Raw genomic sequence first — 18,920 nt, forward strand, 5'->3', positions numbered from 1 at the left:
AGATGTGTATCTTGCGAGAGAAAGTTTGTTATAGATCAAGCAATGACTGCAGCTGGAGGGTGAAATCAATACCAAGATCCAGCTGGGAGATATAATCCCTCCAGCGTGTTCTAGGTCTTCCTCGAGGTCTCCTGCCAGTTGGGTGTGTCCAGAAACCCTCCAGAGGGAGGCGCCCAGGAGGATCCTGATCAGATGCTGAACCACCTCAGCTGACTCCTTTAGATGCGAAGGAGTAGCACCTCAACTCCAAGTTCCCTCCTGATGTCCAGCTCCTCCCCCGATCTCTGAAGCTGAGCCTGACCTCCTACGGAGGAAACTCATTTCGGCCGCTTGTAGCCGCGACCTCGTTCTTTCGGTGACGACCCAGAGAGCTGCTGACCATCGGTGAAGATCGGAACGTAGATCGCCCGGTAAACTGAGAGCTTCGCCTTCCGGCTCAGCTCCTCTTCATCAACACGGTCCGGTGCAGCAAAGCAAACTAGACTTGGAGCACATCTCCCAGCACCTTGTTGCTGCTTCATGGTCTGTACACTTGCCTATTCCTCCCACATCCAACCACAGACTGGATATAAAAGAGTTCGTAGCTTCAGGTCTGTAAAATGGTTCTGATCCAGAAGTGTCTTCAGCTGCAATACCAGCAAGTGCCACTAGAGGTCGGCTCCAAAAAGCCTCCGGCTCCATAGACTCCCATTCAACTTCTCTCATCAAATCCAAAGTGAATAAAATGTGTCCATCAGTTATCTCGGTGTTGTTAGCTAAAGTCACTCCTTCTTCTTAGTTTTCTGGAGGTCCATCTGAAAATAATCCCTCATTCATTAGAAAAGAAGATTCAAGAAGACCTGTTTTTGGGGGCGTGTCTGTTTGATTGACAGGCCTGTGGTGCAGTCAGGTTACAGCTATCGGTGGGCGGGACGTAGTATCGTCAGGTTTCCAATCAGATCGGTCAGATCCACCGCTGGCTCCTCCCCCAGCTCGTCCAAATATGGTCACTTCCTGCTCCAAACTATCAAAGATGGTGACGGAGAGAATCTGAACTGGAGGATTCATAACGTTCACAAACCAACGATGACATCACTGATGGATGATGACATCAGTCCTGGTTGATGGTTGGATCAGACACATTGACGACCAGAACCAATCATTTATCTAACCTGTCCAACAGCGTGGCACCAGATGTTGTTAATCTGCAGTAAACTAACAGGAGTCCTGATTGACATCTGATGCTCTGTTTTCAGAAGCCTTTTGTGATCAACCTCTTCTCTTGTCTTCCCTCAATAAATATCACATGTTCCCACAAGGCAGAGGGAGACTGTGTTCCTGCTGTCATGATTCTTTGAGGACGAGAATCAAAATGGCTGTAATAGTGTTGTGTAGTGTGTGTGTGTGTTATCTCCTGTGATTCAACCTCCCCAACACAGCACATACAGACGTAACACACACCATATTGACACACAAACACACACACACACATACACACACACACACACACACACACACACACACACACACACACACACACACACACACACACACACACACACACACACACACACACACACACACACACACACACACGTATGCGGCATAACATCAGAGCAGGACAGTGACAACAGAGAAGAGCGGATAAAACTCAGATCATAAAAAGACAGGAGAAAGAGAGGGTTGGAGCGGGGGAGGGGGTGTTTATCAGTGTAAGGGGAACTGGACATGACATGGTGGTGTGATGGACCACAGGCTCGCATGTCCAGGAAGATGAGGGTTAATTCATTTAGAGATGAAGGAGTAATGTAAAGGAAGAAAAGGGAGAAGTCTTTAAAGGAGACTTATCTTCGGCAGGAGGTCCAAACGGCTCTGTGTCTGGTTCTCCAGGAAAGTTTGAAGAAATCCAGCCGGTTGTTGGATAAACTGCTTGAAAATATATCATTTCTTCTTCATTGGAGCAAATATGTCCAGAAACTGAATTCAACTTGGAAACATGTCCTGCAGTCTCTTCATGCTTCCTTTGTTTCCTGACGACCTCCTCCAGCTCTCAGCTGTGCTTCCTTCTTCTACTTCCTGTCATGGTGGTAAAGGGCTCGGTTTAAGAATTTCATTTTTATACGGTAAAATACGTGGAGACACGTCCTTGAACAACTCTTTGTGCCCGTGTAGAGATAGCTCAACTTGTTATTTTCATCAACTAGTCAATAATAGGCCCTTTATTAATAGATAATTATGAAGGCCTCAGCCTGAAGAGAAATGTATCATCTGAGTCGACGAGGACCACGTCCACAAGAGACATAAATACTGACCGTAAACGCTCGTACTCTGAGCCTTTCACTCGACAGAGACATTGTTAAAACGCTGCTCTTGTACAACATGAATCAACTGCTGATTAAACCTTTAACTTGTATTCTGGCTCCGGTCTCCTCTGTCTAAAAGTCAATGAAAAACTCTTTTGACAGGCTCCTCCCTACTGTTCTTTCGTTTCCCCTCATTATGTGGATCTCTTCAACATTACACGGTCTGTCTGGACTTTCCTCAACAGGTCACAGCGGGGAGCTCGGACGAGCCGACGTGATCAGATGTGACAGAAACAACAAACTAATCAAAGGTAAGGACAGAAGTAGCTTCACGTAGACTCAGGAAGTGCACGTACACTACCGTGTGTTTTATTAGAGCCTGTTCACCAATATGTATTTATATTGATTCATAAGTAAAATGTCAGCCGCAAGAAAAGGAAACGCTGGATAACTGGAAGGAGGCAAAATAACTTTGAATTGACCTTTACTGTCACGACTGTTCAAAGGAGCTGAGGATACAAATGCACGACGCCGGAGGCTGAAGGTTTCACGCCAATGAAGCTTTTTGGTTTTTGTGTTCAACCAATGACCTCAAACCAGAGAAAATACAGAGGAGGAACCACAACTACAGGGCCTGGGACACACGTGGGTGTTCAGAGGAGAGTCTGCGTGAACGGCGCCCTCTGGTGGTCCTCACCACGTCTGATCTCTACATCTTCTGTCTGAGCAGTGTTTGCTGATGTTGACAGAAAGGTCAGAGGTCACGGAGGTTCATGTTTGTTTGGATGTTCAGCTGATATATTGTAGTTTTAGTCACGTAGCATTTGTATTCATAACTTTGATATATATGTGGATTTGTATTGTACGTTTTTGTTTCCTGCTTTGAAGAATGTTCATTTTAATGCACTTTATTCTGTTATCATTCGTACTCCCACCGCAGCATGAATACTGCTGACAGACGCTCATCCTGTCGTATGTTTGAGGAGGAGTCCACACTTTTTGTTAAAATGATGGTAGTGGAGTGTATTAGCCCTTTCAGGCATTATAATCCTGCAGCCTCACAGAAAATCAATCAATATTATTTTTCGTTGTCTTCCAGATCATTTAACCACTATTATTAAGACTAAGGAGAAGAAATACTGACTCAAATACGATCTTAGCTCAGTGTAATTTGGGACGGGACCAGAGACAATAACTAAGGCCACTTTATTTAGAGTATTTTGTAGTATTTAAAGCATAACTAAATTCAGAGGTTTGAGTACAAGTTTCCGAACACCACCAGTAGAATAATCCATCAGACAAACAGTCTTCCTTTAAAGTCGGTGAACAGAGAAGTCTTTGTTTTTCAGTTGTCATGTAATGCACACAATATCCCTCAGTAACACTGAAACAAAAGTACCACAAAACAGGAATACCAAAACAGAACCAGGTGTTCTCGAGTAACACACACACACAAACACTCAGACACTCCTGCAGTTTGACTGGAAGGAGGCGGAGGAGCACCGGAGAGGTGGGAGGGGCCTCAGTGTGACTCATTTCCTTGTGTCGGACTCAGAAAGTTGCTCGGAGCAGCTGCTGAGCTGCAATCAACATGAGTCTGTGTGTGTGAGGATTAAAACTTCTCCGAGATCGTCGGGCTTCTGTCCTCCAGCGGTTCTTCATCTTGTATGGTAGAGTCCGTTCTGTTTACCTGTTTATCTGTTTAACAACCAGCAGTGACACACAGGAGCTCCACTGACACCAACAATAGGCTGTTTAGTTGCATGATGTGTGCTATAAAACCTTTATATTTGATAAAGTATATCAGTAAGCCAACATGTGTGTTTTATGAGGATTATATATCCGATGCTGTGAAGTAGATTCCTTTACTTTTGGTTTCACTTTTGTTCTCAGTCTCACCATGTCAGCTGCCGCCTGCCTGCTCTCCGAGGAACAGTTTCTGTGCTGCATCTGTCTGGACGTGTTCATCGACCCCGTCACCGTCCCGTGCGGACACAACTTCTGCAAGACGTGCATCACGCAGAACTGGAAGGTGAACAGCGCCCGCTGCTGCTGCCCCATGTGTAAGAAACAGTTCACGGCGCGCCCCGAGCTGTTCGTCAACACCTTCATCTCTGAGATGGCTGCAGAGTTCAGGCAGTCGGCCGGGAGGAAGAGCAGCGCCGGCGCTCGGGTACACGTCGCCAAACCGGGAGAGATCACCTGCGACGTCTGCACGGGAACCAAACTGAAGGCCGAGAAGTCGTGCTTGACGTGTTTCGCCTCCTACTGCGGCATCCACCTGGATCCTCACCAGACGTCCGAGCGCCTGAAAACACACCAGCTGACGGAGCCGGTGCAGAACCTGGAGGGCAGGGTCTGCACGGAGCACCAGAAGCCGCTGGAGCTCTTCTGTAAGACCGACCAGATGTGCGTGTGCTCGATCTGCACCGTCTCAGGGCACGAGAAGCACAACATCACCTCTCTGGAAGATGAGTTTGAAGTAAAGAGGGCAGCGCTGCAGCAGGCGGAGGACGAGATCCAGCAGAGGATCCGGGAGACGTGGACCAGCAGCCGGCAGCTGAAATGCTTGAAAACACACAGTAAGGAAGACGCGGAGAGCGAGATCGCAAACGGCGTTCGCATCTTCACCGTCCTGATGCAGAGCGCAGAGAGACGTCTGAACGAGCTCATCGAGACCATCGAGGAGAAGCAGCGCAGGACGGAGGAGGAGGCCGACGGCCGCCTCAGAGAGCAGGAACAGGAGGTGTCGGCGCTGATGAAGAGGAGCGCCAAGGTGCAGCAGCTCTTACGCACTCAGGACCACCTCCACCTCCTCCAGAACTTCAGGAACTCGGCTGCAGGCGCCAAGAACCCGACGGAGGCCGGCGTCCGCCTGCCGTCCTACGAGGGGACGGTGGTGAAAGCTGTGGCCGAGCTGGAGGAGACGCTCGGCAGGGAGAAGGAGGAGCTGCTTCATCGGGCCGTGCTGAGGAGGCTCCAGCACTACGCGGTGGACCTGACTCTGGATCCGCTCACCGCCAACCCCTGGCTCGTCCTGTCCGACGATGGGAAACGGGTGCGGTGCGGCGAGGTGAGGACGGACCTGCCGGACAACGCAGAGAGATTCTCTCTTTACAACAGCGTGTTAGCGCAGCAGAGCTTCTCCTCGGGGAGGTTTTACTACGAGGTTCAGGTGACCGGGAAGACGGACTGGACTCTGGGAGTGGTCAAAGGCTCCGTCAACAGGAAGGGGATCATCCCACTGAGCCCGCTGAACGGATACTGGGCCGTCGGCCTGAGGAACAGACACGAGTACCTGACCCTCGCCAGCCCGGTGGTCAGCCTCCGCCCGACCTCCAGCCCTCAGAGGGTGGGGGTGTTCGTGAGCTACGAGGAGCGCCGGGTGTCCTTCTACGATGTGGACGAAGCCGTTCATCTGCACTCCTTCAGGGACTGCTGCTTCACCGAGACGCTCTGTCCTTTCTTCAGCCCCGGGCTGCATCACGGGGGGACGAACTCTGCCCCTCTGATCATTTCACCTGTCGACCACTCAGAGGACTGAGGATTTCAAAAGAAAAGGAGGAGACCCTTAAACAGCAGGGCATTTGATTGATTTCCACCTAAAGAAAATCTGTCAGTAACAAGTTCACAACTGTGTTTAAAAAGAAAAAGTGAGATGTGAAAAACTCCAACAAACATTTGAATTGTTTTCCTTCTGCCTGGAACTTCAACCCGGTATCATGGCAGAACGTGAAATAGTTGGCCTCGCTAGCGTGACAGTTTCACGTTTTGCTGTTGTGGACGAAAATGAAACCAACTGCATACAGACATGTGATTTACAGGAAAATTAAACTTTTAGGAAAAACAAAGTCTAGTTTGCGACAGAAAACAAAAAACAACTTCAGAAGAACGTTATCACCTCCTGGATTCGAACCTCGGCCTCCCACATCTCTGATTCTGCCACCAGGCCCCGCCTCCTGCCGCATGATGTCACGAAACAATGTCCTTAGTACTTGGTCACATGTAAGTTTCACGCTTGCAAAACGTGAAACTGTCACGCCTAGAGACGGTGTATTTGCGTGTCTATTTCACGTTTTGGTTGGTAAATTAGCGAAGCATTGAGAGTCGGTGAGAACAGAAGTTCTACCAGCCAGGGAACCTGAAGACTTACAGGAACATGTTTGTTTACAACGTCTGAATGCACCACACCGAGGGAACTTCCACACTCACAGTATGTAATTCCCCTCTTCTTTTTTCTTCCTCTTCCTCCTCCACAGGAACGAATAGAAGAAATACAAACAGAGGGAACAAACAGAATAAATGCGGTGCTCGTATTTGATTTGGAGGATATTTATTTACTTTATTTGACGGCTGCAGCTTCATATTTCACACCGATGATGGATTTCAGCCCTCATGACATGTTGTACATCTGAAGCGCACGAGGAAGAGTTTTGGTTACAGGCAACAGCAGGAGTGATTACAGGAAGTACAAACTGTTCCACGCAGGACTTCCTGGTCCGGACAGTCCACAGAGATCTCAACTCACACACGTCCTTCTCTTCCTTCAGACGTTTAGAAGTGACATGTGGCTGCTCGGCGTCTCACGTGGTGCCGGTGTTTGTTTCAGATTTGTCAGCTTTCAGGTCTCTGCACTTCCTCTTCCCTCCTCCCGTTTCTCTTGATGGTAAATAGGACCTCTGCTGCCCTCTGGTGGTGTAACTGCAGGAAACCGGAGAGCGAAACTGTCCAGCGTTCAAATATCTTTCATACACGTTTTATTTTGCTTTGGGGGGAATATTGCATTTACACTTTTAGAGTACATCAGTAAAAACACATATTTGTACATATTTTGCTTTGTACATTATTCATGCAATCAAAAACGACGTCAGTGTGTCCACATGGTTTACCGTCCTCATGGACATTCTGTTTCCTGTTTCCTCCTCCATCCTGACACGAGCAGAAACTTCTGTCCTGCTTCAGTATTTTTGCTTCTTCTAGTTTTGGACCTGTAAAAACGTATTGAACCCATTAACCTTATAATTCTTCTTATTAATGGTGTTATTGTTATGAATAAAATACTGAGGGTAACATGACTTTCTCACTTCATTTCTTAAAATGCTGTTAAACAAACTCCATGTTGAACTGTATGTGCTGCAAAATAGTTTGACAAATAGTATACAATAATAATAATCATGATTTTTTGTTATCCTGATTTATTTTTTATTATAATTTAATTCAGAGTCCACACCCGTCTCAGCTGAGTATCCAGTGGTTTCTTAAACTGATGTAAATATTGAGATATTTTTAAAGTTCACATGTAGACTTCTGTTATTAAAGTGTTATGATTCAGAAGTCATTCTCAGGGTCAATATGTTGTTCATGTTCATACATATTATCTTTATATTATGTATTAGGAAGTATAAAACGTCCAGCCCTCTGTATTTTCCCTTTTACGTTACAACACATTATAACATGACACATTTATTTCTATTACATGATACCGATCCGTTTAGTTTTTGTTTGTTTGCTGTTGTTTTTTTGATGTTGCAGAAACACAGTTGTTTCGTGGAGGCCACACAGACACATAAGAAGCAAACAGGGATATGAATAGTCAGAAAATATTCAGGTTAAATATCATATCCTGAATATAGTTCAAACCAGGATAATAAATAAACATTGAACACAGAAATATTTCATATGCAGGCTGTTATTATTTAACTTTGATTTAATTTAGTATGCTCTGTTGAGTTTAAGTATTAAAGTTAATATTTCCTGAAGTAACAAAGAAATGTAAATATTAGAAATGATGTACTATATACTTTTTGCTGCATTTTCTCTTTATTGGTTATAGGTATTTTTTTTGCTCCATATTTGACCAACCACTGAAAACAGAAATAAAATCACAGTGCCACCTGGTGGTAAGTCGGGTCCATTGCAGATGTTGAGTCAAAGAGATAGTTTGCTGTTGTTGCTAATCAAAACTGTTGTTTTAAAACGTTACAGAAACACAAGAAGTGATCTGTTACATGTGTGATGAGTTTGGTTTCTGATGAAGGGAACTTCAGAGACCAACAGAAATACAGAAGTTATAATGTATTAACACTAAAGAAGCAGCAACACACTGACAGAGAAACATGTGGAGGTCCGGCAAGAAAGGATCACTGTTCGGTGGACGTGTCCCGGTGGATGTGTCCAGGTGGATGTCCCCCGGTGGATGTGTCCAGGTGGATGTGTCCCGGTGGATGTGTCCAGGTGGATGTCCCCCGGTGGATGTGTCCCGGTGGATGTGTCCCGGTGGATGTGTCCAGGTGGATGTGTCCCAGTGTATGTGTCCAGGTGGATGTGTCCCGGTGGATGTGTCCAGGTGGATGTCCCCCGGTGGATGTGTCCCGGTGGATGTGTCCAGTTCATTGGTACCCAGTATACCAGCTGGGTGAGTCTCTCAGCTCTGATCTCCCTCCAGGTCGTCTGTGCTGAAGCTGAAGGGCTTGTCGTAGCCCATCAGGTGGTTGTAGTCGTGCGGGATGGGGAACAGGTCTGGGTTCACCAGCAGCGCCTCGCTGCCCGCGTAGAAGGTGGTGAACATCTTGCTGACGGCGGGGATCCGGACCTGGTTCTGGTGGAACACGCTCCTCCTCTCTGTGAGGAAGACGCTGTAGGTGACAGCGGTGTAGATGTCCCTGTCGGCGTCGTGGTACAGCCGCACCACGTAGCCACGGGTGATGAGGTGGAGGAGGACGGGCGTGAGGAAGGTGAAGAAGCCGATCATGCCGCAGAAAGCGGCCTGCAGCGCGAAGCTCTTGACTCCCAGCCCGGTTTTCAGGAGGATCTGTGGCATGAGGAAGAGGCTGGCCCCGCTGGTGCCGTAGGAGAACATCTTCACCCCTGAAACACAGAGGACACAGAGGACACAGAGGTCAGAGAGGTGAGAGAGGACACAGAGGTCAGAGAGGACACAGATGTCAGAGAGGACACAGAGGTCAGAGAGGACACAGAGGTCAGAGAGGACACAGAGGTCAGAGAGGACACAGAGGTCAGAGAGGACACAGAGGTGAGAGAGGACACAGAGGAGAGAGGACACAGACAGAGAGGACACAGAAGACACAGAGGACACAGAGGTCAGAGAGGACACAGAGGGCAGAGAGGACACAGAGGTGAGAGAGGACACAGAGGTCAGAGAGGGCACAGAGGTCAGAGAGGACACAGAAGACACAGAGGGCACAGAGGTGAGAGAGGACACAGAGGTGAGAGAGGACACAGAGGTCAGAGAGGACACAGAAGACACAGAGGACACAGAGGTCAGAGAGGACACAGAGGGCACAGAGGACACAGAGGTCAGAGAGGACACAGAGGGCACAGAGGTCAGAGAGGGCACAGAGGTCAGAGAGGACACAGAAGACACAGAGGTGAGAGAGGACACAGAGGACACAGAGGTGAGAGAGGACACAGAGGTCAGAGAGGACACAGAGGTCAGAGGGGACACAGAGGTCAGAGAGGACACAGACCAAAGAGGAACTCCATCAGACTGGTTGGGCTGCGATATTTATCCCCATATTTTCTACTAAGTGGGTTAAACATTCATTTGTAAGTCAAAGCTTCATGTGAAATGTCACAAACAGTTTTATTAACAAAAAGTGTGATCAAAATAAAATACAAAGACCTAAATGAAAATCTACAGCTCCAAAACATGTAAATGATAAATGGTCTGAAATAAATCTGTCTGATGTTCAGTTCTTCCTCCTTCAACCCAACGTGTTGCGACTGCAGTGTTTCCTGTGATGAAGGAGTCTCAGTGAACTGACTCCCCGGTCGTTGACTCCTCCAGATCTTCTATGACATGTATCAGAATCTCCCATCATGCCTCAGTTCTTCCTTTGTAACTTTTCAGAAGAAAGCAACTGAACTACTTTTGATAAGAAATGCAGTTTAGGAACATTTCAATAAAGACAAATAATGATTCATAAAATGGGCTCTGACTCTAAGAGACAGGAGCAGACAGACGGTGGATGATAGAGACACATGATGGCTGCTTCATGTGTGTTGGACCTCCAGGTGTCTCCAGGTTATGTGGTGGTCATTAGATTTAAGTCCGACCTTCTATGAGATTTAAGGTGAAGGTGACCGACCTCGGACAGCGGTGCCCAGGCTCCCGGTGTAGATGAGGTTCCCGTCCACAGATCGAGGCGGTGTGGAGAGACATCTGGTGGACGGACAGAAGAACGACACCTGCTGCAGGACACAGAAGGAAACACGAGAACAGCTGACGTTCATTCAGTACAGTCATCATCATAAACATGACTTAAAGAAATACTGTGCAGAAACAGGGAACCGTTCTATCAGCATCACATGCTGTCTGTTTGTTTTGGTCTGCATTTATGATTAATGATGTCATCAGATTCAGGATCATTCTCCTGTAACGTCACTTTTATAACAGCGCTGTTATTAAAATGCCATCTTTTAACCGTGAGCTCATTTCCATGTATGTGAACAGGAGGAAGAAGGCGTGTCCAGAGTGATGGACAGTCGAAATGCAGACTTTAAAATGATGTTCCAACAAAACACAACCCGACAAACTTCACAAGGTCACAAATGTAAATAAATTCAATGATCTACAATTGAAAAGTAAAATGTACAAATGTGCTGAATAATCTGAGCTTCGTTCTGGGAATTCAAAAGCATGAATTTAATTCAAGCGAGCATAAACATTCGATACGTTTTCATCATTTGAATGAGTGAGCAGCTGGATGATCCCAGCTGGGATCAGGACTCAGATCCACAGATGAAGCCTATCTGGTAAATCTGTCTTCTAATGGAGCCTTTGATTCTATAGCTGCTTGATTTTGTTTCTTTTATTTGAATGTTTTATATGTTTTATGTCTTTTTCTTTTGCCTGATGTTTTGATGCGTTTAATGTTTTTGTGGAAAGAACTCGGCTTGAATTGGCTTTTTGTCATGATGTGCTGTCCAAATGAGTTTTCTTGCCTTCCTTTAAAAAAGAAAAGGTCCTTCCCACTTTGAAATGACTGTTAAATTCACCATAAGACGTGTTTGTGAATGTCACGTGATTCGTGCATTTAACAAACTGTACATGAATATCAGAGGGCGGCTCAGTTTTGGACATTTGTAAACAAAAGAAGTTCAAGTTTAAAGTTTGTGCATTAAAATATAAAATTCATTCAGGTTGTGATGTTTACAATTGCCAAACTGTTTTGGATGTATTTAAATCACTGGGCGTTTGTGTACCAAAACATGAGCAAAAATTAACTGTCGTAAAACTTATTTTTCATTTGAAGATCATTTAATACAGATTTATGACCATTTGAGTTAAATATCTCGACGGGTTAAAATGGTTTTTAATTAGTCAGTGGAATAAATGTTTGAAAGAGGATCTACGGATACTTTCACGTAAAATATCTCTAAATAAAATGTCTCCACCTTGTCTATTATGTTCTCCACCTACAGTCTATTATGTTCTCCACCTACAGTCTATTATGTTCTCCGCCTACAGTCTATTATGTTCTCCGCCTACAGTCTATTATGTTCTCCACCTACAGTCTATTATGTTCTCCGCCTACAGTCTATTATGTTCTCCACCTACAGTCTATTATGTTCTCCACCTACAGTCTATTATGTTCTCCACCTACAGTCTATTATGTTCTCCGCCTACAGTCTATTATGTTCTCCACCTACAGTCTATTATGTTCTCCTATTACCTACAGTCTATTATGTTCTCCGCCTACAGTCTATTATGTTCTCCACCTACAGTCTATTATGTTCTCCACCTACAGTCTATTATGTTCTCCGCCTACAGTCTATTATGTTCTCCACCTACAGTCTATTATGTTCTCCGCCTACAGTCTATTATGTTCTCCGCCTACAGTCTATTATGTTCTCCGCCTACAGTCTATTATGTTCTCCGCCTACAGTCTATTATGTTCTCCGCCTACAGTCTATTATGTTCTCCGCCTACAGTCTATTATGTTCTCCGCCTACAGTCTATTATGTTCTCCACCCTATGTTCTCCACCAGTCTATTATGTTCTCCACCTACAGTCTATTATGTTCTCCACCTAGTCTATTATGTTCTCCACCTACAGTCTATTATGTTCTCCACCTACAGTCTATTATGTTCTCCACCTACAGTCTATTATGTTCTCCACCTACAGTCTATTATGTTCTCCACCTACAGTCTATTATGTTCTCCACCTACAGTCTATTATGTTCTCCACCTACAGTCTATTATGTTCTCCACCTACAGTCTATTATGTTCTCCACCTACAGTCTATTATGTTCTCCACCTACAGTCTTATCTTCTCCATGTCTATTATGTTCTCCACCTACAGCCTATTATGTTCTCCACCTACAATCTATTATGTTCTCCACCTACAGTCTATTATGTTCTCCACCTACAGTCTACTATCTACTCCACCTAGTCTATTATGTTCTCCACCTACAGTCTATTATGTTCTCCACCTAGTCTATTATGTTCTCCACCTACAGTCTATTATGTTCTCCACCTACAGTCTATTATGTTCTCCACCTACAGTCTATTATGTTCTCCACCTACAGTCTAATATGTTCTCCACCTAGTCTATTATGTTCTCCACCTAGTCTATTATGTTCGCCACCTTCTCTTTTACGTTCTACACTTACAGTCTACTATCTTCTCCACCTAGTCTATTATGTTCTCCACCTTGTCTATTATGTTCTCCACCTACAGTCTATTACGTTCTCCACCTACAGTCTACTATCTTCTCCACCTGCAGTCTACTGTCTTCTCCACCTGCAGTCTACTATCTTCTCCACCTAGTCTATTATGTTCTCCACCTTGTCTATTACGTTCTCCACCTACAGTCTACTATCTTCTCCACCTGCAGTCTACTGTCTTCTCCACCTGCAGTCTACTGTCTTCTCCACCTGCAGTCTACTGTCTTCTCCACCTGCAGTCTACTGTCTTCTCCACCTGCAGTCTACTGTCTTCTCCACCTGCAGTCTACTGTCTTCTCCACCTACAGTCTCTGAGCTCCACCCGTCCTCGACCCCTGACATCCTGCAGACATTAGCAGTCGTTCCCAGACAGCTCGATCTAACGTGTTTCCATTCTTCGTGTATGTCGGAGACATCCGGTGACGTGTTGTGTGGATCGTGACGTCAGAGAGCCTCGTGCGTCTCTGCTCGGAGGTTAATACCTTGTTTGGAGACCGGAAGGAGGTCTTGACGGCGGGAGTCCCGGTCGCTCTTCTGAAACAACACCCGAAAAACGGCGCCGTGTGTCGCGCGACCGTGAAGTGAATGTTACCAACGGACGACGGAAGAAGTCGGAGTCTCCGCAGGCCGCTGACAGACAGCAGCATCAGCTGGTTGGCCACCATGACTGATACTGTGGACCGCCTCGCACTCACCCTGCTCCTCTTCCGGTTCTTCTTCTTCTGTGTTTAATTTGCGGTCGGCAAACAACATTGTGGTGCATTACCGCCACCTACTCGACTGGAGTGAGGATCGAGAATCAAATATAGCTTACCTTTACTCTAAGAAAATAAAATAACAATAATAATAATAATAAAATAGTAATAATTATATTCTCTCTATCAATCTCCTCCTCAGAGACTGAAACAGGAAATGATAACATCTCTGTAGACTGTCACACAAAGCCAGTCTATCCTGCATGAGTCTACGGTTCTGTATTAAACAGTAGAACGTGTTCTATCGTTTCCTCCTGTTCACAATAATCAACTACCTGTATTATGTTTACTTATTTCAAATAATGAACCATTCAATAAAGAATAACAAAAAGCATGTCATCTACACCTGTTCGTGATAATGGATTCTCTGTTTTACTATTTGGTTCTGTAAAATCAACGTGAGTCTTTTGTGTTGCTTTTTTTGCACTTTTATTTGACTATTTATTTGTTTATTACCTTTGATGCCAATATGTGCTGGTATCTAAACAAAAATTACATTCAGTCCCATCATTTAAGTGTCTGCTGTATCAGTGTCAGGACATCTGCTCTACTATCTGAGTCTGTATTATAAGTTGATTAAGGACCAACTCGTCTGAACAAATGACTTTTCTCAAAGGTCGTCCACCCTCTTAGTTGCTGGTAAAATTGCGAGCATCTCCCCAGGACACACTGATAACCCTTCCACTCACACGCACAGCAGCACATCCATGTCTTCACTCTCTGCTGAATATTTCCTGTAATTAACAAGTACATGCTCTGCAGTTTCTGATACGTAACACACTTCCCTATAATGTAAACTCAACCCACTCAAATCCATAAATATGGTGCATAGCTCAGCAGTATGTACACCTTGGTTGTTTTATTGGTGCGTCTCCACCGACCACCAAAGATCCAAAATCAGAATAACTACAATAGACAGTAGAAATAAAACAAGGAACCAAGTGAATGCTAAAATAAATAAATAATAATGAAATTACACCAATGTCATTTTTTTTCTGTTTGGTCCTAAATATTGTAAGAGTTTCTAACATTTGTTGTTGTTTTAAAGAATATTACAGATATTTTTCTCACGTTCTTTAACACGTCATACTGCTGTTTTTTTTTTTAAATAAAAAACTCACTGAAACTGCCAGAAACATTTACAGCTGCCTGTCCATCACTCTTCCACACACACACACACACACACACACACACACACACACACACACACACACACACACACACACACACACACACACACACACACACACACACACACACACACAGAGTAGCAGGAGACAAAGGTTACACTCACCTGTCACCCTGTTGATAGAGAAGTGCTTCATTAACTCTGACCTCCTCTTCCGTAACCCAACAACATGTTTTTAATCTAGTTCTAGATTAAAAGTGTTTCCACCTCCCCACAAAACTCACTGAAACTGCCAGAAACATTTACAGCTGCCTGTCCATCACTCTTACACACACACACACACACACACACACACACACACACACACACACACACACACACACACACACACACACACACACACACACACACACACACACACACACACACACACAGAGTAGCAGGAGACAAAACAACATGTTTTTAATCTAGTTCTAGATTAAAAGTGTTTCCACCTCCCCACAAAACTCACTGAAACTGCCAGAAACATTTACAGCTGCCTGTCCATCACTCTTCCACACACACACACACACACACACACACACACACACACACACACACACACACACACACACACACACACACACACACACACACACACACACACACACACACACACACACACACACACACACACACACACACACACACACACACACAGAGTAGCAGGAGACAAAGGTTACACTCACCTGTCACCCTGTTGATAGAGAAGTGCTTCATTAACTCTGACCTCCTCTTCCGTGACCCAACAACATGTTTTTAATCTAGTTCTAGATTTTAATCCCGTGTCTAGTTTTTATGTTATTTATGTGGTTGTCTTGTTTTGTTCTTGTTAGAACTTGTTCAGAGTACACAGAGTTTAATTTTACTGTTTCGCCATAATGAGAATGAAGAACCATTCATTCATTCGTTCATGTGAGTTTCACAATAAATGTGTGGCTCACAAAGAGCAGACGGTGAAACACAGCGATGATGAAAATACGGAACACTACAAAAACATCAGAAGTAGAAAAGCAGCCTGATGAATGTTGGCAGCACATTTTCTGGTCAAATGAAATCTGAAAGGTTTTAAATGGACCCGACCGGAACCACCAGAGTGGAACATGGAGGTGTGTGTGGATGCGGTGACAAACTGTTGGGGATGTGACACACAGCTGGATGCAAGCTTAAAAAGAGGTTTTGAAAGAGGAAGAAGATTGTTTGGTTTTAAAAGTGGAAGGAAGAGTAAAAAAACATGTGAAGGATGGAGGAACATGTCTCCACAAATTGGTATCTTCATTTCCAGGAAGAACTGATCTATCTCAAAACATAAAGGCAGATGTACAACTCTTCTCCTCAGAGTTGACATCATGACGAGGTGGCGAGGTTTCAGTGTCTCAGCGATGTTATCAGAGCGGCCGAGAGCGGTTCCACTCACCTTCCCTGATTAGCAGCCCACGGACCACAACTACCTCGGCCGGGACAGGGAAACGGGCAGCGAGCATCTGGTGGACCCGCAGGGATAAGCACCGGGTGGGCATTATCAGCCAGGTATACAGTATAATACTATAATAGTTGAAGTGTTTATGTTGTCCAATAAATCTCTAAAGAGCTGGAGATTATATATACAGTATATATATATATATATTACGAGCTACTGGGTTGTCAATGAAAGAACGAGATCGCAGCTACAAGCACCTGAAATGAGTTTCATCTGAAGGATTAAACCAACACACTCTATGTCTAACTCAGCCTAGAGAGTCAGGAGCTCGATCATCAGAACCAGGATCAGAGGTGGGCGGAGCATCTGCCTCGACCGGTTGGGGTGAGAGGAGAGCAGAGAGAGAAAAGGACAGCATAGAGACACAAGAGAAGAACTGTTGGTGGAGATGACAAGTGCAGAGCAGAGACATGCAGCTCCATGACGGGACATCTGGAAAAGAAAGAACAGAAACTATACGAGTGAAGGAACTGAATGGAGACAACAGATAATAATAAGAAACTATGGGAGAGAAAAGGATGGTGAGGTATGAGTCAGTTAAAGAGTAGGAGGAAAGAAAAGAAGCTCAGCATGTAACGAGGTCCTCCAGCAGCCTCGGCCTATAACAGCATAACTAAGGGTTGGTTCAGGTCTACCTGAGCCAGCCCTAACTATAGGCTTTATCAAGAAGGAACGTTTTGAGTCTAATCTTAAAGCTAGAGAGGGTTTCTGCCCCTCCAACACAAACTGGGAGCTGGTTCCACAGGGGAGGAGCCTGAAAACTGAAGCTCCGCCTCCCATTCTACTTCTGGAAACTCTAGGAACCACAAGTAGACCAGCGTACTGAGAGAGAAGTGCTCTGCTAGGATTATATGGTTCTATAAGCTCTCTAAGATATGATGGAGCCTGGTCATGTAGAGCTTTGTAAGTCATCAAGAGAATTTTAAATTCTATTCTTGATTTCACAGGAAGCCAGTGAAGAGAAGATAAAACTGGAGAAATATGATCTCTCTTGATAAATCCCGTCAGTACACATGCTGCAGCATTTTGGATCAGCTGCAGGTTTTTAATGAGTAATTTGGACATCCTAACAACAAGGAATTACAATAATCTAGTCTAGAAGTAACAAATACATGAATGAGTTTTTCTGCGTCACGCTGAGGAAGGATTTTCCTGATTTTATTAATATTACGTAGATGAAAGAAGGCAGTTCTGGAGATTTGCTTTATCTGGTGTCTAAAGGACAAATCCTCATCAAAGATAACTCCAAGGTTCCTCACGGTTTTGCTGGAGGCCAAGACAACGTCATCTAGAGTAACTAAGTGATTACAGAAAGAGTTTCTGAGGTGTTTAGGACCAAGTACAATAACTTCTGTTTTGTCTGAATTTAGAAGCAGGACGTTTTTGGTCATCCAGGCCTTTATGTCTTTTAGACAGGCTTCAAGTTTTACTAACTGATTAGTTTCATCTGGTTTTATAGAAAGATATAGCTGAGTGTCATCTGCATAACAATGGAAGTTGATGCAGTGCTTCCTGATGACATCTAATGGAAGCATGTACAAAGTAAAAAGTATTGGGCCTAACACTGAGCCTTGTGGAACTCCATAACTAACTCTTGTTTGTCTGGAAGACTCATTGTTGACATGGACAAACTGGAATCTATCAGATAAGTAGGATTTTAACCAGTCTAATGCAGTTCCTTTAATCCTCGTAACGTCTTCTAATCTCTGTAATAAGATCGTATGATCAATCATATCAAAAGCAGCACTGAGGTCCAGAAGAACAAGTACAGAGACGAGTCCATTATCTGAGGCTAATAAAAGGTCGTTAGTAACTTTCACCAGAGCTGTTTCTGTGCTACGATGAACTCTAAAGACTGAACATCTTCAAACAGATCATTCCTTTGGAAATGATCACAAAGTTGATTTGAAACAACGTTTTCAAGGATTTTAGAAATAAATGTCAGGTTGTAAATTGGTCTGTAGTTTCCTAAAACAGCTGATCAAGAGTCGACTTTTTAAGTAAAGGTTTAATTACAGCCACTTTAAAAGCCTGCGGTACATAGCCGGTTACAATAGATAGATTGATCTGATCTAATATGGAAGTATTAATTAAAGGGAAGACTTAAACTTAAAACGTTTAGTTGGGATGAGATCTAACAGACAGCTAGAGGATCCAGATGAAGAAATAATTCTAGTTAACTCAGAGAGCTCAACAGGAGAGAAATGTTCCAAGTTTACATCTGGTCCTACAGTTGCTTTCAGGGCTGCTGTTGCTTAGCAACACATCAGTGATGGTGTCAGGAAGGGTCGGCCCGATTCTCTCCCTGATAGTAAGAATTTTATTAGTGAAGAAGTTAATGAAGTCATTACTGCTGAGAGCTGAAGGAATAGAGGACTCAACAGAACTGGGACTCTTTGTCAGCCTGCTACAGTGATGAAAAGAAACCTGGGGTTGTTCTTGTTGTCCTCTATTAATGATGAATAATATAAAGTTCTGGCCTTACGAAGAGCTTTCTTATATAATATTAGACTCTCCTTCCAGGCAGGTGAAATTCTTCTAAATTAG

At 44.4% G+C, this 18,920-nt stretch overlaps 2 protein-coding genes across 4 annotated transcripts; one reads left to right on the forward strand and one right to left on the reverse strand.

Moving 5' to 3' along the window:
- Positions 1-3,892: 3,892 nt before the first annotated feature.
- On the forward strand, positions 3,893-6,529 carry LOC138636772 (E3 ubiquitin-protein ligase TRIM39-like). Its single transcript, XM_069724997.1, has 2 exons — positions 3,893-3,947; positions 4,176-6,529. The coding sequence occupies exon 2, from the start codon at positions 4,183-4,185 to the stop codon at positions 5,824-5,826; it is 1,644 nt and encodes a 547-aa protein (XP_069581098.1). The 5' UTR covers positions 3,893-3,947; positions 4,176-4,182; the 3' UTR covers positions 5,827-6,529.
- A 1,554-nt stretch (positions 6,530-8,083) lies between these two features.
- Positions 8,084-13,697, reverse strand: tmem70 (transmembrane protein 70). Of its 3 annotated transcripts, none has more exons than XM_069724999.1 (3): positions 13,453-13,697; positions 10,391-10,490; positions 8,084-9,149 (listed from the first exon to the last, which is right to left on the reverse strand). In XM_069724999.1, exons 1-3 carry the CDS (start codon positions 13,633-13,635, stop codon positions 8,707-8,709), a joined length of 726 nt encoding a protein of 241 aa, XP_069581100.1. In that variant the 5' UTR covers positions 13,636-13,697; the 3' UTR covers positions 8,084-8,706. The 3 variants fall into 3 exon arrangements, with proteins under 3 accessions (XP_069581100.1, XP_069581099.1, XP_069581101.1); XM_069724998.1 differs by having other exon boundaries at positions 10,391-10,493; positions 13,453-13,696; XM_069725000.1 differs by lacking the exon at positions 13,453-13,697 and having other exon boundaries at positions 10,391-10,823.
- Between the last annotated feature and the right edge of the window lie 5,223 nt (positions 13,698-18,920).

Source organism: Brachyistius frenatus, unplaced genomic scaffold (assembly GCF_029030835.1).
Source record: "Brachyistius frenatus isolate BFR_SWC_R1_liver_20210118 unplaced genomic scaffold, ASM2903083v1 Contig_405, whole genome shotgun sequence".
Classification (NCBI taxonomy): domain Eukaryota; kingdom Metazoa; phylum Chordata; class Actinopteri; family Embiotocidae; genus Brachyistius; species Brachyistius frenatus.

What these genes read in the sequence shown, in the direction of transcription:
- LOC138636772 (XM_069724997.1), top strand. Translation starts at nt 4,183, where the DNA reads ATGTCAGCTGCCGCCTGCCTGCTCTCCGAGGAACAGTTTCTGTGCTGC.
- tmem70 (XM_069724998.1), bottom strand. Translation starts at nt 13,635, where the DNA reads ATGGTGGCCAACCAGCTGATGCTGCTGTCTGTCAGCGGCCTGCGGAGA. An exon ending in CCTTCCGGTCTCCAAACAAG is followed by an intron (nt 10,494 to 13,452) that starts GTATTAACCTCC and finishes TGTGTCCTGCAG; the next exon opens with CAGGTGTCGTTCTTCTGTCC. An exon ending in CCTGGGCACCGCTGTCCGAG is followed by an intron (nt 9,150 to 10,390) that starts GTCGGTCACCTT and finishes TCTGTGTTTCAG; the next exon opens with GGGTGAAGATGTTCTCCTAC.